At 42.6% G+C, this 27,641-nt stretch overlaps 2 protein-coding genes across 2 annotated transcripts in view; both read right to left on the reverse strand.

Moving 5' to 3' along the window:
• Positions 1 to 27,641, reverse strand: part of LOC311004858 (NLR family CARD domain-containing protein 3-like) — a gene marked incomplete at its 3' end in the record, with an annotated part of 170,770 nt that overhangs the window by 97,554 nt on the left and 45,575 nt on the right. The gene's annotated exons all lie outside the window — the stretch shown is intronic.
• Positions 1,785 to 27,579, reverse strand: LOC311004121 (uncharacterized protein; the record flags this gene model as incomplete). Its single annotated transcript, XM_083996069.1, has 14 exons — positions 1,785 to 2,351; positions 5,529 to 5,657; positions 13,390 to 13,534; positions 13,626 to 13,886; positions 14,811 to 16,578; positions 19,321 to 19,352; positions 20,270 to 20,301; positions 21,439 to 21,605; positions 24,153 to 24,272; positions 24,455 to 24,574; positions 25,659 to 25,778; positions 26,124 to 26,255; positions 27,087 to 27,243; positions 27,370 to 27,579. The coding sequence occupies 14 exons, from the start codon at positions 27,577 to 27,579 to the stop codon at positions 1,785 to 1,787; spliced, it is 3,960 nt and encodes a 1,319-aa protein (XP_083852195.1).

Genomic DNA, 27,641 nt, shown 5'->3' on the forward strand with positions numbered 1-27,641 from the left:
CGTGACGATTTTGTCTCCCTCTCCGAAATTTGGAACACAAAATAAAAACGCATGCGAATAAAACGCAACGGACTCAGTGTGCAAGGAGCCTGCGCGTAATGTTTTTTGTCGGATGACGGATAGGAAAAACGCATGCGAAAAAAACGGACTCAGTGTGCAAAGACCTCTGCCCGGTGAGCGTTCAGAGTCGACCGTACCCCCGAACCCCCCCCCCCCCCCCGGTCTCGCTGACCTCCACCCTTCCTGATCCGCTGCAAGTTGCCAGAGCCCCGCGGAGCCCAGTCTCTCCCTCCTCTCCCACACTTCAGCACCTGTCCTGGGCTACAGCTTGGCTCGCTCCACCGTCCTTTATTTTTGAAGTATAACTAATAATAATGCACCGTACTGCCTAACCATACACACGTATGAGTGATCAGAACAGTAAATTGTTTACGCTACTTTTAAAAGGAGTAAAGTCATTTAAAACGAGGAGCGAGCCGAGCCGAGCCGACACTGTGCAGCCCAGGACAGGTGCTGAAGTGCGAATGAGAGGAGTGGACAGACCGGGCAGGAGCAACCAGCCCAGAGGCGTCTCGTCAGTCCTCGGCCGTCTTTAATGTCTCGAGACACCCCTTTCAATCCTTTTAAGGTTATTTGTTTGTGTTTAGGGAGGCTATATTTGCATAGAATATTTTTTGGCAACCAGAAAAGCAATGTCTGACCCGGCGTTTATTTCGGATGGGCGTTTACTCGGTGGCGGCGCCATCACACTCGCTCGCAAAAAAAAAAAAAAAGAAAGGAAAAAAAAACTCACTCACGCACATTTTGTCTGGAGGAGGGAAGCGCGTCACAGCATCATTTTTATTAAATCATAGTTTTCTCTAAATCAAGACAGTGTGAGGGACTATTTTTCACCCAGCCCCCCAAAATGTACGCTATGTAAAAAATAATAATTGCGTGTATCGTTTAGGGATTTTTTACTAAACGTTTACAGTTTCATTCCGTGTAAACGTTTACACGTGTACACAGTCACACCCCTAGTTTGAATTGAACTAAACTAACTGACATACATTAACTTTTCCACGATATTCTGATTTATTGATTAATGCCCCTGAACATGACATGAGAATCTACTAAAGAAGAAAAGGAAAAACAAAAATGTAATAAAAGCAAAGAGGAAAAAAGACAAAACAGAAACCAAGTTTATTCTCTCTCTTCACTGTCTGAATAAAAGCAGAAATCATTAGAGTTCATTTAGCAGCAGTTTGTTACGTTAAAGTCTGAACATCTTGGGGAGAGTCCACCACAACACCTGCACTATATATAAATAAATATAATATATAATACACATATAATGTAACTAACACCTTCATTACAGAGTCCACAGTGAGTTTCAGTGTTATTCTGGTTCATGTTGCCGTGACAACATGTAAATAATGACACAGACGTGAACTTTGTTTCAGTTGAAACCTTTATTTAGTTATTTATTTTAACAGTCAGAACGACACGGTGCTCTTCATGTAGCTCAGGCCGACTTTTCAAAATAAGAGTCTGCAGTGAAACCACCTTCGTCCTGAAAGTAGCCTGTACCTTTTATCATAACATCGAAATCATTCAGAGAAACAATAACAGTCAGCAGCAGCAGAACAATAATAATAAGTGATTTTTCTGTTGCCATGACGCTGATGAGTTCATTATTAAACTGTGTTCATCTCTGTCCTGTGAAAACGTGACAGACGTGTAGAGACTGAACTGTCTGTTCAACAGAGAGAAGGTTTCTGTGACAGGAGGAGACTCTGCTTCACTCAACACAGACTCACTGACGAACCAGACCTGATGAATCCAAAGCCAGGATAGAGAGGTTGAGTGAAGGTGGTGTTGAAGGTGTAGAGGTGGATCAGTGAGTCAGAGGAGACTCTGTAGAAGGACAGAGAGCCAGCAGGACAGTCCACATACACTGCTACTCTGTTAGAGACAGAGGAGGAGGAGGAGGAGGAGGAGGAGGAGGAGGAGGAGGAGGAGGAGGAGGAGGAGGTGATAGATGTCTGTCTGTTATTGTGAAAGACACTGTAACCAACAACATCAGAGCAGAACAGACTCCAGGACTGATCGTTCTGTCCAAACCAACAGTCTCTACTGTTTCCTTTCCTGCTGATTCCTCTGTAACTCACTGATATAAAAACGTCTCCTCTCCTCTCGACCTCCCAGTAGCAGCGACCAGTCAGACCAGTTGAACACAGCAGCTGAGGACAGAAGTCAAATCTGTCTGGATGATCAGGATATGACTGATGTTCCCTCACCCATGTCGCCTTCCTGTTGTTGTCAGACAGTTTGATCTCTCTGTTCACTGTGTTTGTGTCGATTGTGAGTGGACAGGAATCTGATGGAGAGAACAAGACACAGCTGCAGTTATTGATCATTGATCAGTTATTGACAGTTTGATGAAGACTCATGAGGTCAGTGATGTGACAGTGTGAAGATGGTTGAATGTGCTGCTTTGTTTCCAGTAGGGATGCACATTTTGAATTTTTTTCTGACCGATAACCGACGCTCGTTAACCGATTATAAACCATTAACTGATAAGATTAAGACGGTCCAATTATTATTATTTTTTGCCATTAAAGGGATAGTTCAACATTTAGTCAAATTGTCCCATTGCCATAATCCCTATAGTCATAGCAGTAGGTTCGTTACCTTTAATTGCCGGTCTAAGCTATTTTTAGAACGGCGGAGCAGAGCCGCGAGCTGCTCATAGCTACGCTACGGAGGCTCATTATGGGATTTCTTGGTTTCCCTCATCAAACTCATCAAATACACAATCCAACAACTCCACAACACTCTGGTGGACAAGTTGTGAGCTGCACATTCACCACACTATGAGATAATAACACAACGTTACCAGACAGAGTTGTTTTAGAGGCAAATTCATGCAAAACAGCTGATGCACGTTGCCTTCAGGGACAGTTTTTCATCAAGCAGTCTCTGTATTTCCCTCTAAAACAACTCTGTCTGGTAACGTTGTGTTATTATCTCATAGCGTGGTGAATGTGCAGCTCACAACTTGTCCACCAGAGCGTTGTGGAGTTGTTGGATTGTGTATTTGATGAGTTTGATGAGGGAAACCAAGAAATCCCATAATGAGCCTCCGTAGCGTAGCTCTGAGCAGCTCATGGCTCTGCTCCGCCGTTCTAAAAATAGCTTGCACCGACAAATAAAGGTGATGAACCTACTGCTATGACTATAGGGATTATGGCAATGGGCCAATTTGCCAAAATGTTGAACTATCCCTTTAAATACACACGTGCGATGTGACAGCTGATCAGTGCCACATCCACTCTGCTCTGTCTCAGCTGATCTCTCATATGGAGGTTAGATCGTCCAGTGTAGAACTGTTTTAGTTACAAAGTGCAGCCAAACACCAGACTGAAGGAACAGCAGAGCTCCTCTGTGGAGCTGCAGGAGAACTGCATCAGCCTCCTCTTTTATTTACTTTTTTCATTTTTTTCAGCGCCGTTGTTACAGGTGATGCACATCTATGTCTGTGTAGCTACATTTATGGTCTGACCTTCCTTCATGGGGGCTGCTGCACATACTGTCAGTCCTCCTGTGGAACTTTTTACCGCGAAATATGACTGAAGACACGTGGATATCTGCACGTGTTGACATGCCCCCATGAGTTGACAACAAGGAGCTAATCAAAAAATGTATAACTGATAGTATTAATCGGTCAAAGTTCTTGTTATCGGTTAACGGTTAAACGGTTCAACATGTGCATCCCTCGTTTCCATGAATCAAAGTAAAAACAGACTTACACTTCCTCAGACCTGGTGTCAACCATGGGACTCCAGCAGGCTCCACCCTGAAAGGAGGAGGGGGGTCAGAGCAGCACCTTCTCTGTCAGCATGCACACATGGACATTACATGGCTCTCACACACACACTGTTTTATCACTGTGTTCACATGGAGGCTGGTACGTATGGATGAACACTGAGCACAGAGAAGAAGGAGCTGGAGTCTTTATCTAGTGATGATACAGAGCAGGAGGAGACCAGGAGGAAACACATCATGTCTTTTCTCCATGTGATGTCACTGCAGTGTGAGACACACACTTTCACTCTCTGACTCTCAAGCTGCACAAACACACGTCACAGCAAAGAAGATGAAGACACACTAGGTGGAGCTGACCAGCCCAGATATCCCACAATGCACCAGGAAAGAAGAAGTGTGCAGCTGTGAACAGTGGATGCACTGCAAAAACTCAAAATCTTTCCAAGAATATTTGTCTTATTTCTTGTCAAAATGTCTAATTTCTAGTCAAAACTAATCTCTTTCCACTTTAAATAAGACTCATCACCTAAAATCAACTTGTTTTTAGATCATTTTCACTTGTTTCAAACACATTTTCACTTGAAATAAGTAGAAAAATCTGCCAGTGAAAGCAAGTTTTTTGTGCTTGTAATAAGAAAGAAAAACTTTTTTCTACTTATTTAAAGTGGAAAATTTGCTTGAAAAAATTTAAAAGTGTCTAAAAACAAGCTACTTTTTAAATGTGATGAGTCTCATTTTAAGTATAATTAGCTTTATTTTGACTAGAAATGACATTTTGGGACTTCCGGCGGCGCCATGTTCATGTAGGACGCAAAAGTTTGAGCTCTGCTGATTAACCAACTTACCAAATCGATATATGAACAAAACTCAGCAAAAACTTGCCTAACGACACCACAAAGACGAGCGCTAGTGACAGACTCGCCAGATATCACTTTAGAAACAAAGAAGGAGATGAAAAATCGTCGGAACCGACTGATGCTAACAAGCCTGCTAATCCCGACGAAGCTAGCGCTAGCAATGATACTGCCGTGAATAGCTTGGAGGAGATGCTTCAAGCTATCGCCCAGTCAAACCGAGAAATACGAGGGGACATTATGCAGATGAGTATGGACGTAAAGGAATTTAAAGGCCAAGCCAAGGAATCATTCACAAGGCTTGAAACGTCAGTTGGAGGTTTGAGTGCACAACTAACAAACTTGGAGAAGAGGGTCGTTGACGCAGAGGAGCGCATATTAACGACGGAGGAGACCAACGCAACCCACGGAAAAGCCATCGCCTTCCTACTGCAGCGTGAGGCGGAATTATTTGAACGGTGTGAGGATCTTCAGAACAGACACAGACGGCAAAACCTAAGGCTGTATCAGGTTCCTGAAGGAAGCGAGGGGAGAGACATGGTCGCCTTCATTAAAAAACTACTGCCGACGGTGCTGACTAATCTGCCACTAACCGAAGCCGACATCAGGATTGACCGGGCGCATAGAGCACTTATGCCAAAACCAAAAGAAAATGACCCGCCTCGCTCCATCGTGATTAAATTCGCGGACTACACAGTGAAGGAACAGATCCTGCAGCAAGCCTGGAGACAGCGCACAGTGAAGATGGGTGAGAAGCAGATCTACTTTGATAATGACTACTCGCCGGAGCTGCAGAGGAAACGCGCTCAGGTCAGATACGTTGTGAAACAGCTGAAGGAGAAAAACGTTAAAGCGAAGTGCATGTACCCAGCCCGACTGAGGATGATGGTGGGATCGGAGGAGAAAACCTTCCAGACGGTGATGGACGCAGCGCCGGTGCTTAAGGATTTCAACATCCAGGTCCGAGTTGACGAGCGGGATAAAGTAGAGCGAGAGCTGGCCAGACACAGGTGGGAGACACGGGCCGCCAACCGAGGAGGGCGGAATGTCAACATGCTTACAGAAGAAGAATGCAGGTTTTTCTTCCCTTGAAGTGACTGGGAATATTGTGCAAAAAGTAAGGTTTTTCCATTTTATTTAGACAGCTATGAGCAGCTGTGAATAATTCACTTTTAGATGGGCTAAAGTTAAATGGTCTTATTACCCTCCAATTACAGTGGTGTTGTTGGGCTATATATTTTATATACATCTTTTTTTTTCTTTTTCTTGAAACCTTGTTTCAAGTTTATATTTATCTTATTAATATTTATTTACACTTTTACCAGAATGTAACAACAGTATATTATCTGGTCGTTTTGGTTTGTGGCATCAGCTGCAATTGACTCATGAGTGATTTACACTCAGCCACTGTAGGGCCGCAGCAGCTAACCCAACGGAGTGGGACTGCCGCACATTGTGACATTATCCCGGAGGGTTCCCGCCACCCTCTGCCCAGTTCTACACGGGGACTGGCCACTACTGGAGACAGGCCAGTTGAGGACTTGGAAGCCAGGTTGTTGTGTTCGATTTCTGATGTTCCTTATTGGAAATTGTACATAGTTTCTGTTCTTTTTTGTGTTTCTTCCTTGACAACTGATAGGACTTTTATAACAGGTGATGGTGCACTTGACATTTATAAGTTGACTACAAAGCATCATGACAGTAATGATTAAAAGAAGTGTAATATGGATGGTTTGACTGTAGTTAGCTACAACATAAAGGGTCTGGGAAATCCAATTAAAAGAAAGAAAATACTTAACCAACTCAAAGCTTTACAATGTTCAGCCGCAATGTTACAAGAGACACATCTCTCTGAGGCAGAACACCTGAAATTAAAGAGGGACTGGGTGGAACAAATTTACAGTGCATCTTACGGAGGAGGGAGGAAAAGGGGGGTTGCTATCCTATTTAGAAGGAATGTTTTTTTTAACTGCGAAAAAGTATTGAAAGACAAGGAAGGCAGATATATTATGGTGATAGGTACGATTGGGGAAAATAGATTTACATTTTTGAATCTGTATGCACCAAATGAGGATTGTCCTTTTTTTTTTAAGAAAATAGCCTCCAAACTGGCAGATGAAGGGAAGGGAATCATAGTGGTTGGGGGGGATTATAATTGTGTACTAAATTTAAGTATGGACCGACTACCTGCTGAGAAGGGACCTCGAACTAGAAAAGCAGCTACTGTTCTGGGAATGATGGAGGGATTGGGCCTGATTGATGTTTGGCGATATCATCACCCCAGAGACAGAGACTATACATATAGGTCCCAAGTACATGGAAGTTACTCCAGATTAGACATGTTTCTTGTTTCAAAGGCTGATGTGCATAGAGTGACAGAGTGCAAGATAGAACCCATAACTTTGTCAGATCATGGTCCCATTAAGATGAAAATAAATTTAGGTCAAGAAAAACAATTCAGATACTGGAGACTTAATGTCTCAATATTAAATGACCCCCTAATCCAACAGGAATTACGTGACAAGATAAAAGAATATATTGATATAAATGATAGCGGAGATGTTACTCCATCTATTTTATGGGATGGTGCCAAAGCTGTTGTGAGGGGACATATCATTCAAATTACATCAAGAATAAAAAAACAAAGAGAAGCCAGGAGACTTGAACTGGAGACTGAAATTATTAGGTTAGAAAAAGAACACAAAATATCGAGAAAAAGGAATACATTAGAATCACTAAAACAAGAGAGACAAAAATTAGATGATTTACTCACATATAAAGCAGAGGGAATGCTCAGATTTGTGAAAAGAAAATATTATGAAATGGGGAATAAAGCAAGTAGATTATTGGCTTTTCAGTTACGGAAAGCTCAATCGAACCGTGTGATACCTAAAATTAAACACCCCGACACAAACAGAATTACCTCCCAACCGAAAGAAGTAGCAGAGGCGTTTGCTGCATACTATAAAAAATTATATGAAGGTCAAGAATTAATAGGGAAGGAGGAGAAAATAACAAAACTCCTGGACTCGATCCAGTTGAATAGATTGTCACAGGATGAAGCTGAGACGCTATCTTCTCCCATAACAGTACAGGAAATAATAGATAGTATTACTAAATTAAAGAACAGTAAATCCCCGGGTGTCGATGGATACTCTGGGGAATATTATAAAGTTTTTGTTAACGAACTAGCCCCAATTTTATGTCGAGTATATAATTATGCACTGAATGAAAGGGACCCCCCAAAAACCTGGTCAGAGGCAATTATCACAGTTATACACAAAGATGGAAAGGACCCCACTCAATGTACGGGCTATCGGCCGATAAGTCTGCTTTGCCAGGATTTAAAAATCCTGACTTCTATCTTGGCAAATAGAATACAAAAACACATCCGTAAATTAGTAAACTCTGATCAAACAGGGTTCATAACCGGACGGCAGGGCACTAATAATGTCAGACGAGCTTTAAATCTACAATCTATTGCTTCTGGTAGAAAGACTCCATCAATGCTTCTCAGCTTAGATGCTGAGAAAGCATTTGATAGACTGGACTGGACATTTTTGGAGCAAACAATGGCTCATATGGGCTTTAACGAAACATTTTTGAGTTGGATTAGAGTGTTTTATATGAATCCACAGTCAAGAGTCAGAGTTAATGGCCAATGTTCCGATTTCTTTGATCTGGGACGGGGGACAAGGCAGGGGGACGCGCTCTCGCCAGCCCTGTTCGCTCTTAGCATTGAGCCGCTCGCAGAATTGATTAGAAGTAACCCGCTTATACAAGGAATAAGGGATGAGAGTGGAAACCAACATAAAATATCCCTATACGCGGACGACATATTATTATTTATTGAAAATCCTGTCCACTCAGTTCCTGTTCTTCTACAAAGTCTTAATGAATATGGTCTAGTATCCGGTTATAAAGTTAATCCTAGTAAATCAGAAGTGATGATGGTGTCTGGGACATGGCCTAGCCAACTTGATGATATAGTGTCCTTTCGCAGATCTAAACAGGGTTTCAGATATTTAGGGATCACACTCACTCCCCAGGTAACACAACTATACCAGGCGAACTATAAAAAAATATTTGGGATATTTAAAAATGAATTGGCAAGATGGGATGTGCTACCATTATCCCTTTTGGGTAGAGTAGAGGCTGTTAAGATGAATCTACTTCCTAGAATTTTGTTTTTGTTTCAGTCTCTCCCAGTCGGGATCCCAACATCAGCCTTTAATATGCTGGACAAGCTTATAAGTAAATTTATATGGCAGAATAAGAGGCCAAGAGTGAGACTTAAAACGCTCACTCTTGGGAAGGATAAGGGTGGACTCAGCCTCCCCAATTTAAAATATTATTTTTGGGCAGCACAACTGACAGCAGTGGTAGCTTGGATTAACAATGACATAGAATCGGGATGGGTGAACATAGAGCAGAATTCGTTACCAGCAATACCTTTATCTACTTTAGTGTTTCTAAACAAGCAGTCCCAGAAGAAATTAAAAATTAAAAATGTATGGGTGAAACACACCTTAAAAGTATGGTCGACAGTCCAAAAGAGAATTAGAGGAACAGTTGCCCTCTCAAGGGCTATGCAGATTACTGGAAATCCGGATTTCCCCCCCTCAACAACAGATATCACTTTTAAAAGGTGGGCAGGTAGAAATCTGAGGGTTATTGACCAGTTGTTATGTGACACTGGTGTACAGCCATTCTCATATCTCCAAGACAAATTCCTTCTACCCCAAAGTGATATGTTCCGGTATTTTCAGATAAGGAATTACATCACAAACCATACAGACTGGAATATAATTAAAAATGCTCCAACGAATATAGAAACTTACTTTATTAATATAATTAAACATCAACTACCAAATAAAAAACATGTTTCCCATATATACAGAAATTTGTTACTAGATATACCAGACAATACTTTTTATATTAAAAACAAATGGGAGCTGGAGTTAAATATTATAATTGAGGATGGGGAGTGGGAAACAATGTGCATTGGATGTCATAAAGGTATCAATAGTAACATGTGGAAGGAGTTTGATTGGAAGACGAAGACAAGGTTCTTTAGGGTGCCTTCCGTGGTTTCTAAATTTGTAGATAATCCAGCTGCAATATACTGTTGGAGAGGGTGTGGAGTGGTTGGCGACCACTCACACATATTTTGGGATTGCACAGTGATGCTTCCTTTTTGGAAGGGGGTAAAGAACGAGATAGATAAAGTTCTGGGAATTAATATACCATTTATCCCAAGTCAGTTTCTTTTCGACCTAACTCCTGAAGGCATGTACACTAGAGACCAAAAGCACTTGTTACATATACTCTTGATGACTGCTAGGAAAATGGTGACAATAAAATGGATGAATCCACAGCCACCTACAGTGGCACAGTGGAAACAGAAGCTGAGGGAGGTGTATGGAATGGAGGCTTTAACTGCTAAATTACAATTAAGGTCTGATGTTTTTGTGAGGAGGTGGCTACCTATAGCAAGATACCTCTCTAATTGAGGGGAACCCCACAGTATGCTGGAATGTCTTAACTGTCCACTTATTTATGTATTTATTATTTTTCATTCATGTGTATAATTAAGCTTTCTGGGCCCAAAAGGTTTTTTGTTTTTTATTTTTTTTCTTGTCTTTAGCACTGTCATACATAATTTGTGATTTTGTCAAGGAATGTTTGTGTTTCTCTTTAATAAAAATAAAGTTCAAAAAAAAAAAAAAAAATGACATTTTGACTAGAAATAAGACAAATATTCTTGGTAAGATTTTGAATTTTTGCAGTGTGGTTTCAGTGTTTGATGAGGAAGGAAACACACTCAACACGTTTGTTAGAGCTCAGTGAAACACAGTGAGTTTAGTGAGAAACACTGAGTGTGAACACAACTTGTGTTTGTTTGAAGAAAACTCCCCAGGAAGCTGAAGAATGAGGCTGTGAGCAGGTTTCCACAGGAGCCACAGCAGCAGTGAGTGGATGAAGGAGCTCTAATAGAAACCATCTGATCACAGTGACAGGACGGATCAGGATCTCATGATCAATGACTCTGTTCTTCTCTGCTCTTCACACAGATCAGCTGCAACACACTGACTCACTGAGATCAGTCACATCATGTGGAATAAAGCAGCCGTCCTCAGGACCAGTCCTGAGCTCCATCAAACCTGTCCACACATTTTGACTGGACTTGAAGTCAGAGTCCAGAGGAAGCAGAGAAACTGTAGAGCAGAGAGAAGCAGGCTCAGCTCAGAGCACATGGACTCAGACAGGAAGTGAAGCTCCAGCTGCTGGAGACTTTCATTAAGGAGCCACTTTGTGGCTTCATCTGATCTGGAGTCAGCACACACACAGTCTGAAAACAGCTGTTTGATCACACACACATTCAGCCACAAACACTGATTATTACACTATTCACTAGGGGTGTCACGATTTCGATTTTTTATCCAAATCGATCGAAATTACGTCATGGTCTCGATCATCGAAGTCAAATAGAGGATCGACGATCCCCCCGACCCCCCACCCCCGCCGCCTGTTGTCCCCATTGCGCACCACGCGTCTTTTCAGTCACTCTCCAAGTTCACTTTTTCTTTTGAGACAACACTCATTCTCTCTCTCTCTCTCTCTCTCTCTTATTTTTTATTTAACCGGCCGTCTCAGCTCATGTGCACGTCTGCAGCAACCCAAACAAATGTTGACTGGCTCTATTCCAGCCACATGATTGGTTCGGCACGGCGCAACTCTCAATATCATTGGCTATTTGTATTGTCTGCCAAAACATGGATGAATGAAACCTATCGACCACGTCTCATATTTCTATCGAAGAAAAGTTATTTCACAATTTATAGCGTTTTATCGCCCAGCCCTGGTGGGCTACTGTCCCCCTCCTACCTGGGAAACAGGAGGGAGACACAGCTCTAACTACACAACACTGATAAGCGCTGAGAGCCGCATGTTGCAGTGACGTTATAGGATTTTAAAAAAACCGCCGCAAATAATAAGCCGACGAGAAGGTGCAACTTGCCACTTAACTTCTTGTAGATTTGTAGATAATTTTTATTATTTGCGGGGGCTTTCGGGGGATCTGGTGACGGTGGAGGATCCGGGACTGATTGACTGTGGACCACTGCCAGTCTGATCAGGTCCATGCAGCACAGCAGCTGCAGCTCTGCCCCGCTGTCTGTGACAGTCTGTCACATACACACTCTCATGTATCAGCGCAATCTCGTTTACATTACATTAAGCCGACATCAGGAGAATAATGACGCGACAGTGAATTAATGAAAAAAAAATATGAGAATGTACAGATATAAATATATTTGTTTCGAAACCTTGTAGGCAATATTGGCCCCTGATCATTATTTCTGGGGGCATTCTTGGTAAAAATGGGGGCCGCTAATTTCCGACGCTGTAAGGCTCTAATTGTTCCACTACTTTGGACATATTTTTTATTTATTTATTTTGTTTTGTTGCACATTGTCATTTTAAAAGTAGCCTAGTGCACACAGCTGTAACCAAAAGGATGACATGCACCCTCTGTGACTTCTCATTTATTTTGTTGTTACCTTTATATTGTAAATAAATTATTTAAATTTGACCATTAGTGCCTAATGTGATACATTATGGAAATTGCATCACTTATATATGTAGCCCATACTTTGAAATAAGGTTTACTGTACAAAATGTGATGAATAAAACCAATGATCGTAGAGTAGACTAGTCTGAAAATGACATAGGCCTCTGTGCTGTAAGAAAAAGAAAAAAAATTGAGAATCGAATCGAATCATGACCCTAAAATCGAATCGAGGATTTGGAGAATCGTGACACCCCTACTGTTCACTACACTCACTTTCTTCTGATTGACAGCTCCAGGCCTCTGGACAGTGAGGACATCTGGATGTCACACTGTGATTTACTGTCTCCTCAACACAACAACACATCTCATCAGGACAAGACCAGGATCTCAGAGAGACTGAGCTGATTATTGATCATCAATATCTGACCAGACAGAGACCTGGTGGTGCCGCCTGGTTTCTGTCTCTTATTTCCTCCTTGGTTGGAGACGCTGGGAGACGAATGTCTCTGAGCAGTGGACATGCTTTGATTCTTGTTGCTGTGTTGTTATTAGTGTGTCCACACTCAACAGGTGTCTACAGTCTCTGGGACTGTTCAGGTCAAACACTCTGTTGGTTCAGGAGCAGTTCAACCAGCTGCAGCTGAAATGTTTCCTGATACACTCTGAAATAAAGTCTGATCCAAACATCTGGAGAGACTCAGAGCACAGCTGCCAACAGCTGCTTTCATCACTGACATATCTTCTCCTGAATATGACACAGTGAGTCATGATGAGACACTGAAGTCATCATGAGGAGAAACTTCTGATCGCAGTAGTTCATCACTGTGACTGATGAAAGCTGCACAGCTCATGTTTGAAACACTCTGAGACTTTGGCTTCAGTATAAACTGTGTTGGGACGAGTCAGACTGTGACAGAGGACGTCAGTGGAGTGGGCGGAGCTTCACTGTGGCCTACACCACCTCTGGATATGGTCTGAGTGATGGGATCTGGTGTCATCAATGCATGGATCACCTGAGACAGATGTTAATACCAGGTGTAACCAGGTGTGAACGGGGCCATAGAAAATGTTCCAGCTCCTCCTCCTCTATCAGACAGTGTGTGTGGCTGCAGCAGCCTCTCCATACCTGAGAGAGTCCAGTCTCCAGTCTGGATCCTCCCGTCCAGCAGACAGCAGCTTCACTCCTGAGGCTCCTGGATGGTTGTAGCTCAGGTCCAGCTCTCTCAGATGGGAGGGGTTGGAGCTCAGAGCTGAGGCCAGAGAAGCACAGCCTTCCTCTGTGACCAGACATCCTGATAGACTGAACACACACAACAACACACAGGAACCCTCTGTCAACACCTGCTGCCGTGTTCAAGTGGCATCAGATAAACAGCTGGATGGATCCTCACCTGAGAGTCTCCAGTCTACAGTGTGGACTCTCCAGTCCACCAGACAGCAGCTTCACTCCTGAGTCCTGCAGGTTGTTGTTACTCAGGTCCAGAGTCTCCAGTCTACAGTGTGGACTCTCCAGTCCAGCAGACAGATGCTTCACTCCTGAGTCCTGCAGGTTGTTGTTACTCAGGTCCAGGTGTCTCAGACTAGAGGATTGGGAGTTGAGGACTGAGGACAGAGCTTCACAGCTTCTCTCTGAGAGGTTACAGCTGCTCAGTCTGAAGAGATGATCATGAGGAATTAAAGAAGAAATTAATTTATTATCTGTCCTGTTGAATAGATAGAAGGGTTTTCATGTAATGATGAATAACCAGAAACTGCTTTTTCCATCTGAGAAACATCTCCAAACCCCGCTCCATAGTATCTCACCCGGAATTAGAAATGGCAATTCACGCCTTCATCTCATCTAGACTGGACTACTGTAACTCTTTATTCACCTGCCTTAATCAGTCATCCATCGACCGCCTTCAACTCATTCAAAACGCAGCAGCCAGACTTCTCACCCGGTCAAAAAAGTCCTGTCACATCACTCCCATACTCGCCTCACTGCACTGGTTACCAATATCCTTCAGAATTCAATTTAAGGTTTTACTGCTCACTTACAAAGCTTTCCATGGCCAAGCCCCCAGCTACATCTGTGACCTCATTCACCATCACACCCCCAGTCGTTCCCTCAGATCAGCAGACCAGGGCCTCCTGTCAGTCCCTCGGACCCGTCTGAAAACCAAGGGGGACCGGTCCTTTGGGGCAGTGGCCCCGAAGATGTGGAACTTGCTCCCACTGGAGATGAGATTTGCCCAGTCGGCAGACTGTTTCAAAGGTCAACTGAAGACTTTTCTGTTTAAAAGGGCTTTTGGGTGCTAGATACAGTGGGATGTGACTCTCCTCTCATTTAACACTGTTTTTGCCTCGACCCCCTCGGGTCGATCAAGTGCCACTTGATGTTCTCATATGTTGTTACCTGTACTATTACTATGTAATATGCACAGTACTTTCTTTATTTTATTGCATATTGTGATGTAGTGTATGATGGTTTTATCTATGATGTGAAGCACTCTGTGTATTCGTACTGAGAAGGGTGCTATACAAATAAAGTACTTACTTACTTACTTACTAATAAATCCAACTATCTCTACACTTACAGAGCTTTGTTGGAGGCTTTGACCACTGGCAGCAGCCTCAGAAGAGCCTCATCTGAAGCAGAGTATTTCTTCAGGTCAAACTTGTCCAGATCTTCTTCTGATGACAGTAAGATGAAGACCAGAGCCGACCACTGAGCAGGAGACAGTTTATCTGTGGAGAGACCTCCTGAGCTCAGGGACCATTGGATCTCCTCCACTAGAGAACCATCATTCAGTTCATTCAGACAGTGGAACAGGTTGATGCTATTCTCTGCAGAGGGAGTCTCTTCAATCTTATTCTTGATGTACTGAACTGTTTCCTGATTGGACCGTGAGTCACTTCCTGTCTGTGTCATCAGACCTCGTAGGAGATTCTGATTGGTCTCCAGTGAAAGACCCAGGAGGAAGCGGAGGAACAAGTCCATGTGTCCATTTGGACTCTGTAAGGCCTCGTCCACAGCGCTCTGGTAGAGGTTTGTCTCTGCAGATTTGACTTCTGTTGTTTCAGTCTTCATCATCAGGTTGAGTCCAGAGTTGATGAAGGTCAGATGGACATGAAGAGCAGCCAGAAACTCCTGAACACTCAGATGGACGAAGCAGAACACCTTGTCCTGGTACAGGCCGCTCTCCTCTTTAAAGATCTGTGTGAACACTCCTGAGTACACTGAGGCTGCTCTGATATCGATGCCACACTCTGTCAGGTCTGATTCATAGAAGATCAGGTTTCCTTTCTGCAGCTGCTCAAAAGCCAGTTTTCCCAGAGACTCAATCATCTTCCTGCTCTTTGGACTCCAGTGTTGATCTGTCTCAGCTCCTCCATCATACTTGACCTTCTTCAGTTTTAGATGAACCACCAGGAAGTGGATGTACATCTCAGTCAGGGTCTTGGGCAGCTCTCCTACCTCTCTGGTCTTCAACAGCTTCTCCAGAACTGTAGCTGTGATCCAGCAGAATACTGGGATGTGGCACATGATGTGGAGGCTTCGTGATCTCTTGATGTGGGAGATGATATCTCTGGCCTGCTCCTCATCTGTGAACCTCTTCCTGAAGTACTCCTCCTTCATTGGGTCAGTGAACCCTCTGACCTCTGTCACCATGTCAACACACTGAGGAGGGATCTGATTGGCTGCTGCAGGTCGTGTGGTTATCCAGAGGCGAGCAGAGGGAAGCAGGTTCCCCCTGATGAGGTTGGTCAGCAGCACGTTGACTGAGGTGGACTCTGTCACATCAGTCAGGGTCTCAGTGTTGTGGAAGTCCAGAGGAAGTCGACACTCGTCCAGACCGTCAAAGATGAAGACCACCTGGAACTGATCAAAGCTGCAGATTCCTGCTTCTTTGGTTTCAGAGAAGAAGTGATGAACAAGTTCCACCAAGCTGAACTTTCTCTCTTTCAGCACATTCAGCTCTCTGAAGGTGAAGGGAAATGTGAAGTGTATGTCCTGGTTGGTTTTGTCTTCAGCCCAGTCCAGAGTGAACTTCTGTGTTAAGACTGTTTTCCCAATGCCAGCCACTCCCTTTGTCATCACTCTTCTGATTGGTCGGTCTCTTCCAGGTGGGGCTTTAAAGATGTCTTCTTGTCTGATGGTTGTTTCTGGTCTGTCTGGTTTCCTGGACGCTGTTTCAATCTGTCTGACCTCATGTTCATCATTGACCCCTCCAGCCCCTCCCTCTGTGATGTAGAGCTCTGTGTAGATCTGGTTCAGAAGGGTTGGGTTTCCTGCTTTAGAGATCCCCTCAAACACACACTGGAACTTCTTCTTCAGGGCAGATTTGAGTTTACGTCCACAAACTGGAGCAAAATATTCAGAATGAAAACACAAGAAATTAGATCAATAAGAAAATATAACATTTTAATTCTTCTAAATAACGACTATATGAACATGTTTCCTCCATGTGTTGATGTCAGTGAACGTCTCATTTGTCCATCATGTTGAATCTTTACAGAAATCCTCTTACTCCTCTGCAGACGCTCAGCCAGCTCCTCCTGCTTCATCCTCCTCAGGAAGTTCACTGTGATCTTCACTAATGCCTCTCTGCTGCTCCTCCTCTGCTCTTCATCCTCACCATCCAACACCTCCTCATTCTCCCTCTGACTCCCTGAGCATTCTGGGTAATCTGGACTCAGAGCCTTGTGGATCTTCTTCAGCTCGTTCTTGACAAAAGTGACCATGTTCTCCTCCAGCAGCTGGAACAGAAACTCTATGAGTGACAGCATCAAACTAAAACCATGGAGCCAAACATCAGATCCATGTTGGACAGACTGACAATCCACTGGTGTCAAAGTGCAGCATGGAGATGATGGTGAACACAACAGATGTGACAGCAGCTGTTGGACATGTCCTCACCATAAATATGGAGTCCAGGTGTGTTTGATGCTGCTGGGCAGACTGACCACTGGGAACCTCTGAGCTCTCCTGGTCCACTCTGTGGAGGAATCAGTCAGTACGTTTACATGCAGAGCTTAATCGAGCTATGCTCAAAATTCGATTTTGGCTCAAGTCGGACTTCTGTCCTTGTCTCAATATACATGCAACTGAAAAAACCGAATAACTGACGGGGTCCGCCCCCTCGTGCGGCGTCACCCGTCGTTTCAGTGGGTTAATACGCCGCCTGTCCTGTTGACTTCTCTGTCACCTCGTAAAAAAACTGAATATAAACAACTTAGTAGCTTAATAATAAATTCTCAACTGCAGTTCCCGACCTGACGCGCCAGTCTGGGCTGGATGCGCGCTGAGAATAGGATACGGGCTTCCTCTCTTCCTCTCTCTCTCTCTTTTTTTTTTTTTTTAATAAAACACGCTGGTTGCGCTGTGTGAAATGCATTGAATCAGCACTGTTGTTGGGTTTTTTTCTTTACTTCGCCGGGTTCGGGCGGCTTCTCTGCTCCACTTTGTGCCGTCTCTACTGTTGTGGAGCATACGCACATGCATTGTCCAGTTATACTCTGATTAAGGTGTATACATGACGGAGAAAATCGAATTCCAATCGCATTATCTGGGTGTCTTAATCGGAGTTCCAACCCAGTCGCCAGGATGAAATGTCGGTAATGGACGTTTCTGCAAACCACGGAAATGTCCACTGTCAACGTTTTTGCGCTAAATTACGTCCAATTTCAACATTCTGTTGATCGCGCATAACGTGGGCCAAAATTACGTTCCATATCAACATTTATGAAACGTGTGTATCCACGTTTTATTTATTCAGCTTTCTGGCTGCGGAAACGCTCAATGGCAGTGGGAAAAATTAAATTTTAAGATAGATCTGGCATTGAAATGTGTTTTGATAACATTTCTAGCGACAAATGTGTATATTACTTTCATAATCTCCGTTGAATGAATGCGCATTATGTTTTGTTTGTCACTCATACGGCGATTATAGTAGTTTAATTTATTTGAATCATTGCCTCGGAGCTGTGACGTTACTTGTGTTCTGTCATGTAACTGCTTAGTGACGACTTTTCAATAAAAATGTAAATTTCCTCATAAAATAAGGTTGATATGGATAAATAACTCGCACAGTCGTTGCCATAACGACGGTGACGCTGCTCACTGGCAGCGACTAGTTTCCGGTGTCCAAACTTTGTTGCTATTTGAGGCCAATGTGCATTTAATGAGGTCTGTGTTTAACTGCTAAACTAGTCAATAAAGCAATGTGAAATGTAGCTGGTAATGATCCAAATGTGACCTTAATGTAACTGACAACAAGTCACGTCTTTCTGAGAATTGACAGCCCGGACAGATTTGCCAGACGCACAGCTTCCGCCAACAGAAACCACGACAAAAGTCGTTTATTTCAGCCAGGCACCTCTATTTGACACGGTTCTTTGACGGAGGTCCGAAGAAAAACGTAGTCACACTCGTAGACTGCTGTCTCTCAAGTTATAATCATTCATTTATTAATCATACGATAGAAATTATGACGTCAATACCTCGGAGCCATAGACGCTCAGCGCCAGACACAACAGCGCCTCCCCGAGTGCCGGCAACGTAATGACACCAACAGAAAAAGGAGTTGTGAACAGATTACTGACAGTCTGTAGTGTGTATTGTCTGTCTATTCAAGGCTATGATCACAGTAAGCTGTATACTGAGAACCATGTTCATTTCATTTAAATAAAATAAAATGTGGAATCTATTTCAATTGTCCACAAGAATAAAAATTGAGAACAATTTGTAAACTCTTAGCGAGTGTGTCTGCTCTGAAACACTGACTGTGCTGCTATGTCTGTAACGCATAACATTTTGTAATTGCATAAGGCAAGGTGTGCCTTAGACGTGCAATAGATGTTACAAAAAAAGTCAGTCAGTTTATGAAAACATAAAAATGTCAAAGTCCAAAAAACAGCCCTGCCATGAGTGAAAAGAAATTTTAGCTAATAACTGTTTGGTCCGTGGCTTCAATGAACTGAAGGCGCAGATGAAAGTCACCTGGTTACATGTGTGGTCCCAAAAAAAAGAAAAAAAAACTATACACAAATACATAAACACAAATTTATTTTCAAATTTAATTTATTTCAGTGCAACGAAAGAGCGTGGCTCCCACGTGGGCTTCCATGTCCTTTTGCTGTTTAAAAAAAAAAGAAAGAAAGACATTATTTAAAATTTTAAAAAGTACATTATGTATTATTATAAATGACGACCACACCATACAATTTATTGATTCTCCCCATCCTATCTAAGTTTTTCCCTGTTACATCCTAATCCTTTTTAAAACATTTTTTTCAGTCATTCACATTTACTAAGACAAGCAGCAGACTCACTGTCAGCTGTATATGATGCAGCAAATTAGTTGTTGTGTGACAATATTCTAAACACACTTTCAACTGGTGAGAAAAAAAGCATTGCTGTTTTCTCAATCCGCAGAAATACATGTTTAGCTTCTCAGCACTTTATTTGTGGGAACATCCATTTGGGACGTACAATGGAAATTAGCTGAAAGGCTACAATCTATACGTGCATGGTGATGTTCATGAACTTGCCCTGTCCCTTCCAAATAAAGTTGAACATCTGTCGGGATCTGTTTCTACAAACTGAGAGCACTGTCATCAAAATCTACTGCAGTTCAGTCAGACATGTTGGCGTTTAGGCTTCGATCTCATCACTCCATGCAGATCTCTGTTTCATAAGACATTATGGAGTGATAAATACAACCCCCCCTCCCACCCCCACCCCAAACAGAGCCTGCAGGTGGATGCTGAGGTGGTGTTGTCACTGAAAAATCAGGCAGCATGGCTGACACATGAGCAGTAATGACAAACAAGAGGAAGAGGAGGAAAACCATGATGACACTGTGGCTATGAATGAAATAATACAGTGGCAACTCGGGTAATTGGAGCAAATCTTTTAACAATAATCCCCCCACACAATTCATAGTATATACATAAAGTATTACATTACATATTGTATACATATCACCCAACTGAAACCTCCATTTGAAAATATCTTGAACCTAAACATACCACTGGACTAAAAAAAACTTACCACGTCGAACATGGCTGCCATTCAATTAAGACCTGGAATAAAAAAATAACAACAAAAACAAATCAGTAAATCAGTACAAATTAGAGTGCACACACTTCAGCAAATGTCTGCTTTCTGCCAATGCTAGGGTTCTTATCCATCCATCCAGCCATATAGATAGTGGTCATATCAGAAACATAGCCAGGTACTTAAATAACAATGAGTGAGGGCTGGATCTGTCCTCATGTTACAAATGCCTTATTTTGTCGGACTATGCAGCAAGATCATGTGTGAAACGTCCGTCAAAGGCTGTCAGACGAAAGTGTGATGATCCTAATCATAACAATAGGCTGTCAGCGGTCTGCATTGGGCCCCTGTCATCCCCAAGCATTTGCCACTGGAGTGACAACTTTACCACTGTCTGCAACAGTACAGCAGGGGTTCAGGAAGTACTATACAAGTAAAAATATTTGGACTAACAACTCATGTAATACCGGAATTAATAAATCTCTGAATAAATAATTGAACATTTATTCAGCTCTGTGTCTGAGCATGGACTTTGAAATTGTATACTGGAATACTAACTGTAATTGGACAAATTATATATATATGTCAAGTACAAAACAAGCGAAAATACTGAGTTTGAGTGTTCAAAAAAACCCTGGTATGAGTCCTGGTATGTGTTGTTTTCACCAATTAGTTTGTACAAATAACTAAAAATAGGCTAAGACCGTTTGAGTTGTCTTCAACATAAACTATGTTTAAAACTAATAGGCTACTGTACAATCTTTGTCTCAAGACGTAGACAGAATCTACATGAACTGCCAAAATAACACTGTGTATCAAAACTGTAGCAGAATAAAAACTGTCTTTCAAATTTTACATGTTCATGATTCGAATGTTTCGTCTTATAGTTATGCTCTGATAAGGTTTTTAACACCAATACCAATTTCATTCCTGTAATTTAAAAAAGATGACACTGTTTATAGCCCGCTGGGAGTTTATACCAAGATTAGGTTGCTTGATGTATAGCTGTTGTCTAAGTTGTATAGATGAGCGCCAATAAATTGGTGTTTTCTCTACATTGAAAGATGATTTCAGGCTGTGAATATTCTTTCATCAAAACAGGTCAACAGACAAAACAACAGTCCTACTGAACATGAAAGAATATGATGAGAGCATTGACTTACCTTTTGACCTCTCTTTTTAATGACTCTGGAGTACAGGAAGACCCCTGAGAGGTCCCTCTCCCTGCACTCCAGGCAGTTGCTGAGCCCCCCCATAGCCTCTTCAGCCGCTCTGGCTTCTGACTCCCTCTCCGATATCGGAATTAATGTCAGAATTACTTCTGAATCATCTGCAAAGTTAATCATAGAATGTTAAGATTTCATAATCAATATTAAAAGTAAACCTGTTGGTACAAATTTGTCTCTTGTTAAAACATATCATACAACATTTATACGTTAAAGGGACATTGTGTAAGAATTACTCCCATCTAGTGTTGTAGTTGTATGTAGGAAAGCAACTCAGTCAGTTTCTATATGCTGCTACATTCACATGAAATCAGGCCGGCAGGCAGACGACAACCGCTGCACGTAATGACATCTGGTTTGTTACCAAAGGCCGTCTTCTGGCCTCCACCTGAATGCACAAATCGTTGTAACACTCCATTCCTCCTCACTGCACTGACTTTTCACAGACCCCACCTCAATAATTTCCCCCAAGACGGGGTCTCCGCTGACTACGGTCATGCTGCCACTGAACAACATGGCAGCCAGCACCAAGCTCGCCAGCTCGCTCTATGTACTGTATGTAGAAATGATATGAATGGCTAATTCATAGTCCATACTGGAACACTTCACTTTGTTGATGAGGGAATTATTGATTAATGAAAAACATTGAACAGCTGGTCCTCTGGTGTGGTCAGAACAACCTGGAGCTGAACTCGTTCAAAACTGTGGAGATGAAAGTGGATTTTAGGAGGAGCCCCCCAACACTGCCCCCCATCACTGTACTCAACAAGACTGTGGCTACTGTGGATGCTTTCAGGTTCTTGGGAACCACTATCTCCAAGGAACTGAAGTGAACATCAAACAGAGAGAGCATATTAATAACAATAATACTTAATAATAATAATTTTGATTTATATAGCACCTTTCAAGACACTCAAGGATGCTTAACAATAACACAAGAAACAACAAATTAGCAGGTGAAGGCCTGAGAGGACAAGCGCCTTTTCAACAGGAATTTAGTGGAGACCAGCGTTTGTGCTTGGTGGAGATGTTGTAGGAGCAAGTTCCACAGAGTGGGAGCTGCCACACTGAAGGCCCTGCTCCTGATGTTGCATCTGCTTGTGCGAGGGATGGTGAGGGGACGCAGGTTGGCAATCATCATCATCAAAAAGGCCCAGCCCAGGATATACTTCCCGCACCAGCTCAGGAAGTTCAACCTGCCTCAGGAGCTGCTGATCCAGTTCTACTCTGCAGTCATCCAGTCAGTACTCTGCACTTCCCTGATTGTCTGGTTTGGTTCAGCCACCAAACAGGACAAATACAGACTAAGAATCAGGACTGCAGAGAGAATCCATAGTGCTTAACTGCCCTCCATCCAGGACTTATACAGCTCCAGAGTCAAGAAACAGGCAGCAAATATCACCGCCGACCCATCACACCCCGGACACAACCAGTTCATACTTCTCCCCTCTGGTAGATGCTACACAACTCTGTATGCAAACACAACAAGACACAAACCACAAGACACAACAGTTTCTTCCCACAGGCCGTCACTCTGTTGACTCTGTTGATTCGACGATTCGATTCGGAGAGGTCTGATTCGACTATGAACCTCATATGCTGACATCTAACGTTGTCAGCATGTAGGTTACATATGGAGGATGCAGACTTTGACCGGGTTGCATTCAAGATCCTGCTTTCAACCACAGAAGGTGGAAAACTTGAGCTGTAATTGTTTTTCCGATCATTCAGCTGTGTTTACCGTTTCATGTGTCGTAGTTCTGATGTTCAGACAGGTTAATTAGTTATCTAACACCTTGTAACTTTGTTTTGAAAGGTGCTCTACAAATAAAATTATTATTATTATTATTATTATTATTATTATTATTAACACATCCTAAAGTTTGACATGTCAAGAGTTTGTCAGAAGAGGAGCTCGTTTTTTGCGACTTCCGAGTTGTCATGAACGCACCATTAGCGCAGCTGTGATCTCGTCCCTCTGCAGCCTGTCTGTCTCTCTGCCGCTGCTGGTGTCGCGGTCAGTGTGTATATTGATTAAGATTAAAACACACAACGTAATGTACGGATTGTTGAGTCCTTCTGACCTCAGTTTGTTTTGATATTAGCCTACATGTTTTACCCATGGATGTATTGGTTTTACCCGGTTTATCTGTGAAAGGGGAAAAAGTCGCAAATAAGATCTTGCTGCTATCTAAAAAAAATAAATAAATAAAGGTCCGACTATTAGTCGACTACAGCAAAATCTGACGAATCAGATTCGACTATGAAAATCCTTAGTCGAAAACAGCCCTAATATATATACTGTATATCTGCACTACCAAATGTCCACCTTAACCCACCTGCCACTTTACTTATCTATCTGTACTTGTACGTGTTCTCTGTTGCATTGTATTACTGCTCAGTTGTTGCTCTCCTCATTCTGTATGTATTTTTATATACATATTTGTACAAGTGAGTTCATAAACCAGAGTCAAATTCCTTGTCTGCACATGGCAAGTACATCTGATTCTGATTGTGAAATAATCTATTTTCATGCATGGACAACAACAAGGACACCTACACTCTGTCCCTTTAGAGGTTGAAATTACATGAATGCTTGAGTGTGTTTGTTTTAAACTGCCATCATGCCTAAAAGAAAATCATTTCCATACCTCCCTGGACTGGTTCTTGGGAGGGTCCAGGGCTGGAGCTGGGCTCCAAAGAGGCAGGGCCTGAGGTGGAGGGCTGCGGAGAGGCCAAGGTCAAGGCCTCCCTGGACTCGTTGCACCATACTATGAAAAGGATGCATTAAAAGAGTATTGTTGTGAAACACATAGTTTTAAACAAAAAAATCTATTTTCATGACAACAAGGAAAGCTACATAGTGTCTCTTTAGAGGTTGAAAATAAATGAATATGCTTGAGTGTGTTTGTTTTAAACTGCCATCATGCCTAAAAGAAAATCAATTCAATACCTCCCTGGACTGGTTCTTTGGAGGGTCCAGGGCTGGAGCTGGGCTCCAAAGAGGCAGGGCCTGAGGTGGAGGGCTGCGGAGAGGCCAAGGTCAAGGCCTCCCTGGACTTGTTGCACCATACTATGAAAAGGATGTGTTAAAAGAGTATTCTTGTGAAACACATAGTTTTAAACAAAAAAAATCTATTTTCATGACAACAAGGAAAGCTACATACTCAGGGTCCCCACTCTTTAAATAATTAGAAAGAATTAGAAGACTAGAAATAATTTTCCATGGCTTTTCCAGGACATTTTCCATAGCTACAGTCTGAACAACATGTTATTAGGTCATACACTAACACATCCCCCGTCCTATTCATGCTTTTAAGAAGTGTTCTTTTCAACAGTTGGACCTTATTTTGTGTACATTTGTTTCTTTTCTATGTTTATTCCTCTCTCACCCCCAGAAGTCTGATTTAAAGGAATAGTTCAACATTTGGCTCATTGTCATAATCACTATAGTCGCAGCAGTAGGTTTGTTACCTTTAATTGTCTGTGCAAGCTATTTTTAGAAAGGTGGAGCAGAGCCGTGAGCTGCTCAGAGCTACGTTGCATCAAACTCATCAAATACATAATCCAACACCTCAAAAATGCTCTGGTGGACAAGTTGTGACCTGCACATTCACCACGCTATGAGATAATAACACAACGTTACCACACAGAGTTGCTTTAGAGGGAAATTCTTTCAAAATGCTGATGTACGTCTCTTATAGGCTTAGAAATTTTGTCAAATTCACCATACAACAACGCAAAAACACATTTTTTTTTTAACCAGGCCCCACAACAGCTCTGTGCTGCTTCTGAATCCATCACTCATGTTCATGGTCCAACACTGGTAACATTCATCAACAAAAAGTCTCTATTTTTCTCTCTTCTTTGGAAAACAAATCCTAAGCAGGTATGAAAAACTCAAATAGAGCTCTGGTAGCTGATGTGATTAATAATTCTCCAGGACAACTCAAGTTTTTCAAGGACATTTGATTAGTCTCTCATTTTCCATGTGTTTTCCATGACTGGAAAATTGGTCAGCCATTTTCCAGGTTTTCAATGCTTTCCAGGACAAGTGATAACCCTGACAATGTCCCCTTAGAGGTTGAAATTACATGAATGCTTGAGTGTGTTTGTTTTAAACTGCCATCATGCCTAAAAGAAAATCAATTCAATACCTCCCTGGACTGGTTCTTTGGAGGGTCCAGGGCTGGAGCTGGGCTCCAAAGAGGCAGGGCCTGAGGTGGAGGGCTGCGGAGAGGCCAAGGTCAAGGCCTCCCTGGACTCGTTGCACCATACTATGAAAAGGATGTGTTAAAAGAGTATTCTTGTGAAACACATAGTTTTAAACAAAAAATCTACTTTCATTTCACAACAAGGAAAGCTACATACTGTCTCTTTAGAGGTTGAAAATACATGAATATGTGTGGCAAGGTGAAGAGGGCCCGGGCGGGGATTGAACCCACACCTCCGGGTTAAGAGTCATACACACTTGCCAGTTAGCCAAAGGGACATCCCCTTGGCCAAGTAGCCAGGGCACATGATCAACTGGAGGCATAGTGACAGGGACCTCAACTGTCACATATGCTTGAGTGTGTTTGTTTTAAACTGTCATCATTCTTAAAAGAAAATCATTTCAATACCTCCCTGGGCTGGTTCCTGGGAGGGTCCAGGGCTGGAGCTGGGCTCCAAAGAGGCAGGGCTTGGATGGGGGGTAGAGGCGTCCGGACAGCCAGGGCCTGGGTCAGGGGATGCCTTCTTGGATTTACAGTACACTAAGAAAAGGATGCATTAAAAGAGTAATTTAGTTGCTGTATGAGCCATTCCATGTGTGTAGGTGACCAGTAGGTGTCCTCAGTGCACCAGGGGAAGGGGATATAGGTGGGGTTAGCTCTTCCGGAGCGCAGTTGCTGCTAGAATGGAAGAGCCAACAGTTTTAGACTGCTTCGCTACATAGACAGAGAGGAGTCTTACGAGTGTATTTATGCATCATTGAGTGTTTAAGTAAGAAAATGAGCAAACAAAGCAAGTATGAAGTCGTCCGTCTCATTAATGTTTGGTAAGCGCTTCGTACTAGTTTTGTAGTTTATTACTGTTCTAAAATGCGCTCGTAGCACTGTTGTATAAAAGCAATATCACACTCGAGGTCGTGCTGTTGTACTGTATATCAGCACGGTGTGATTATCTGCGGCACTCGGCCTGCGGCCTCGTGCCTACGACCGAATCACAGCCGTGCTGATATACAGTACAACAGCACGACCTCGAGTGTGATATTGCTTAATTATACAATACAGTAGACAGACAGACAGACAGACAGACAGACAGACAGACAGTTCATAACAGAAGCTCTAATCAGCTCCCTGTGTTTTGGTAACACCGACATTTTCTTTGTATTTATTGTGTGATGACACTGCTGGAATATCTTTGCGCCTGTGTGTCTATGTGTTCATATGTCCATTTGTTTGTATGAACCTGTGTGTGTAATACCGTTGTGTTGTGTACAGTGTGTTAGTTTTGTTCCAGATATAGATTTTGACATATATCAGGAATTTTATTTTTAGAAGTGTGTATAGATCATGGATTTATTCATATAGAGCAATACTCACATTTGATGATGGTTTCAAACGCGCCCATTAAACTTTTTTCAAGGGACGGTGGTAGCTGAAAATCAAAGCTATATTTAATTTCAGCCACCACCGTCCCCCGAACCTCCTTCCCCAGGAGCATCAAGGGGAAGTACCCCATACCAGCAAAACGGTCCAGCTGAAAAGAGAACAAATATGCATTAGTCAATTGCATATTGCAAACACCCCTATAACGATTTAGGAATTTCACATCTTATATAATTAAGGAGAAAAAACCTCCTAACTGATGATTTCAGGTACTTACCAGTGTTAGAGCTCTGTCATGGAGCCTGTTTCCATTTTGCCACTTTTTGGTGGTGGCAGCCCACTTGTCTTTATTTTTGGCAAATGTTGTTCTCGCCTCCACCAGCCTCTTCTTGTGGGGTTGTTGGGCGGCACAGTGGGGGCATTTCTTACATGCCACCCCTATTTTGTTGTTGCATCCAGCACAATTTTTTTTTGTGTTTCCAGGCATATCTACTACATACGACATTAATGCAGAGAGAGAGAGAGAGAGAGAGAGAGACAGAGACAGAG

Source organism: Trachurus trachurus, assembly GCF_905171665.1.
Source record: "Trachurus trachurus genome assembly, chromosome: 21".
In the NCBI taxonomy this organism is placed as follows: Eukaryota; Metazoa; Chordata; class Actinopteri; order Carangiformes; family Carangidae; genus Trachurus; species Trachurus trachurus.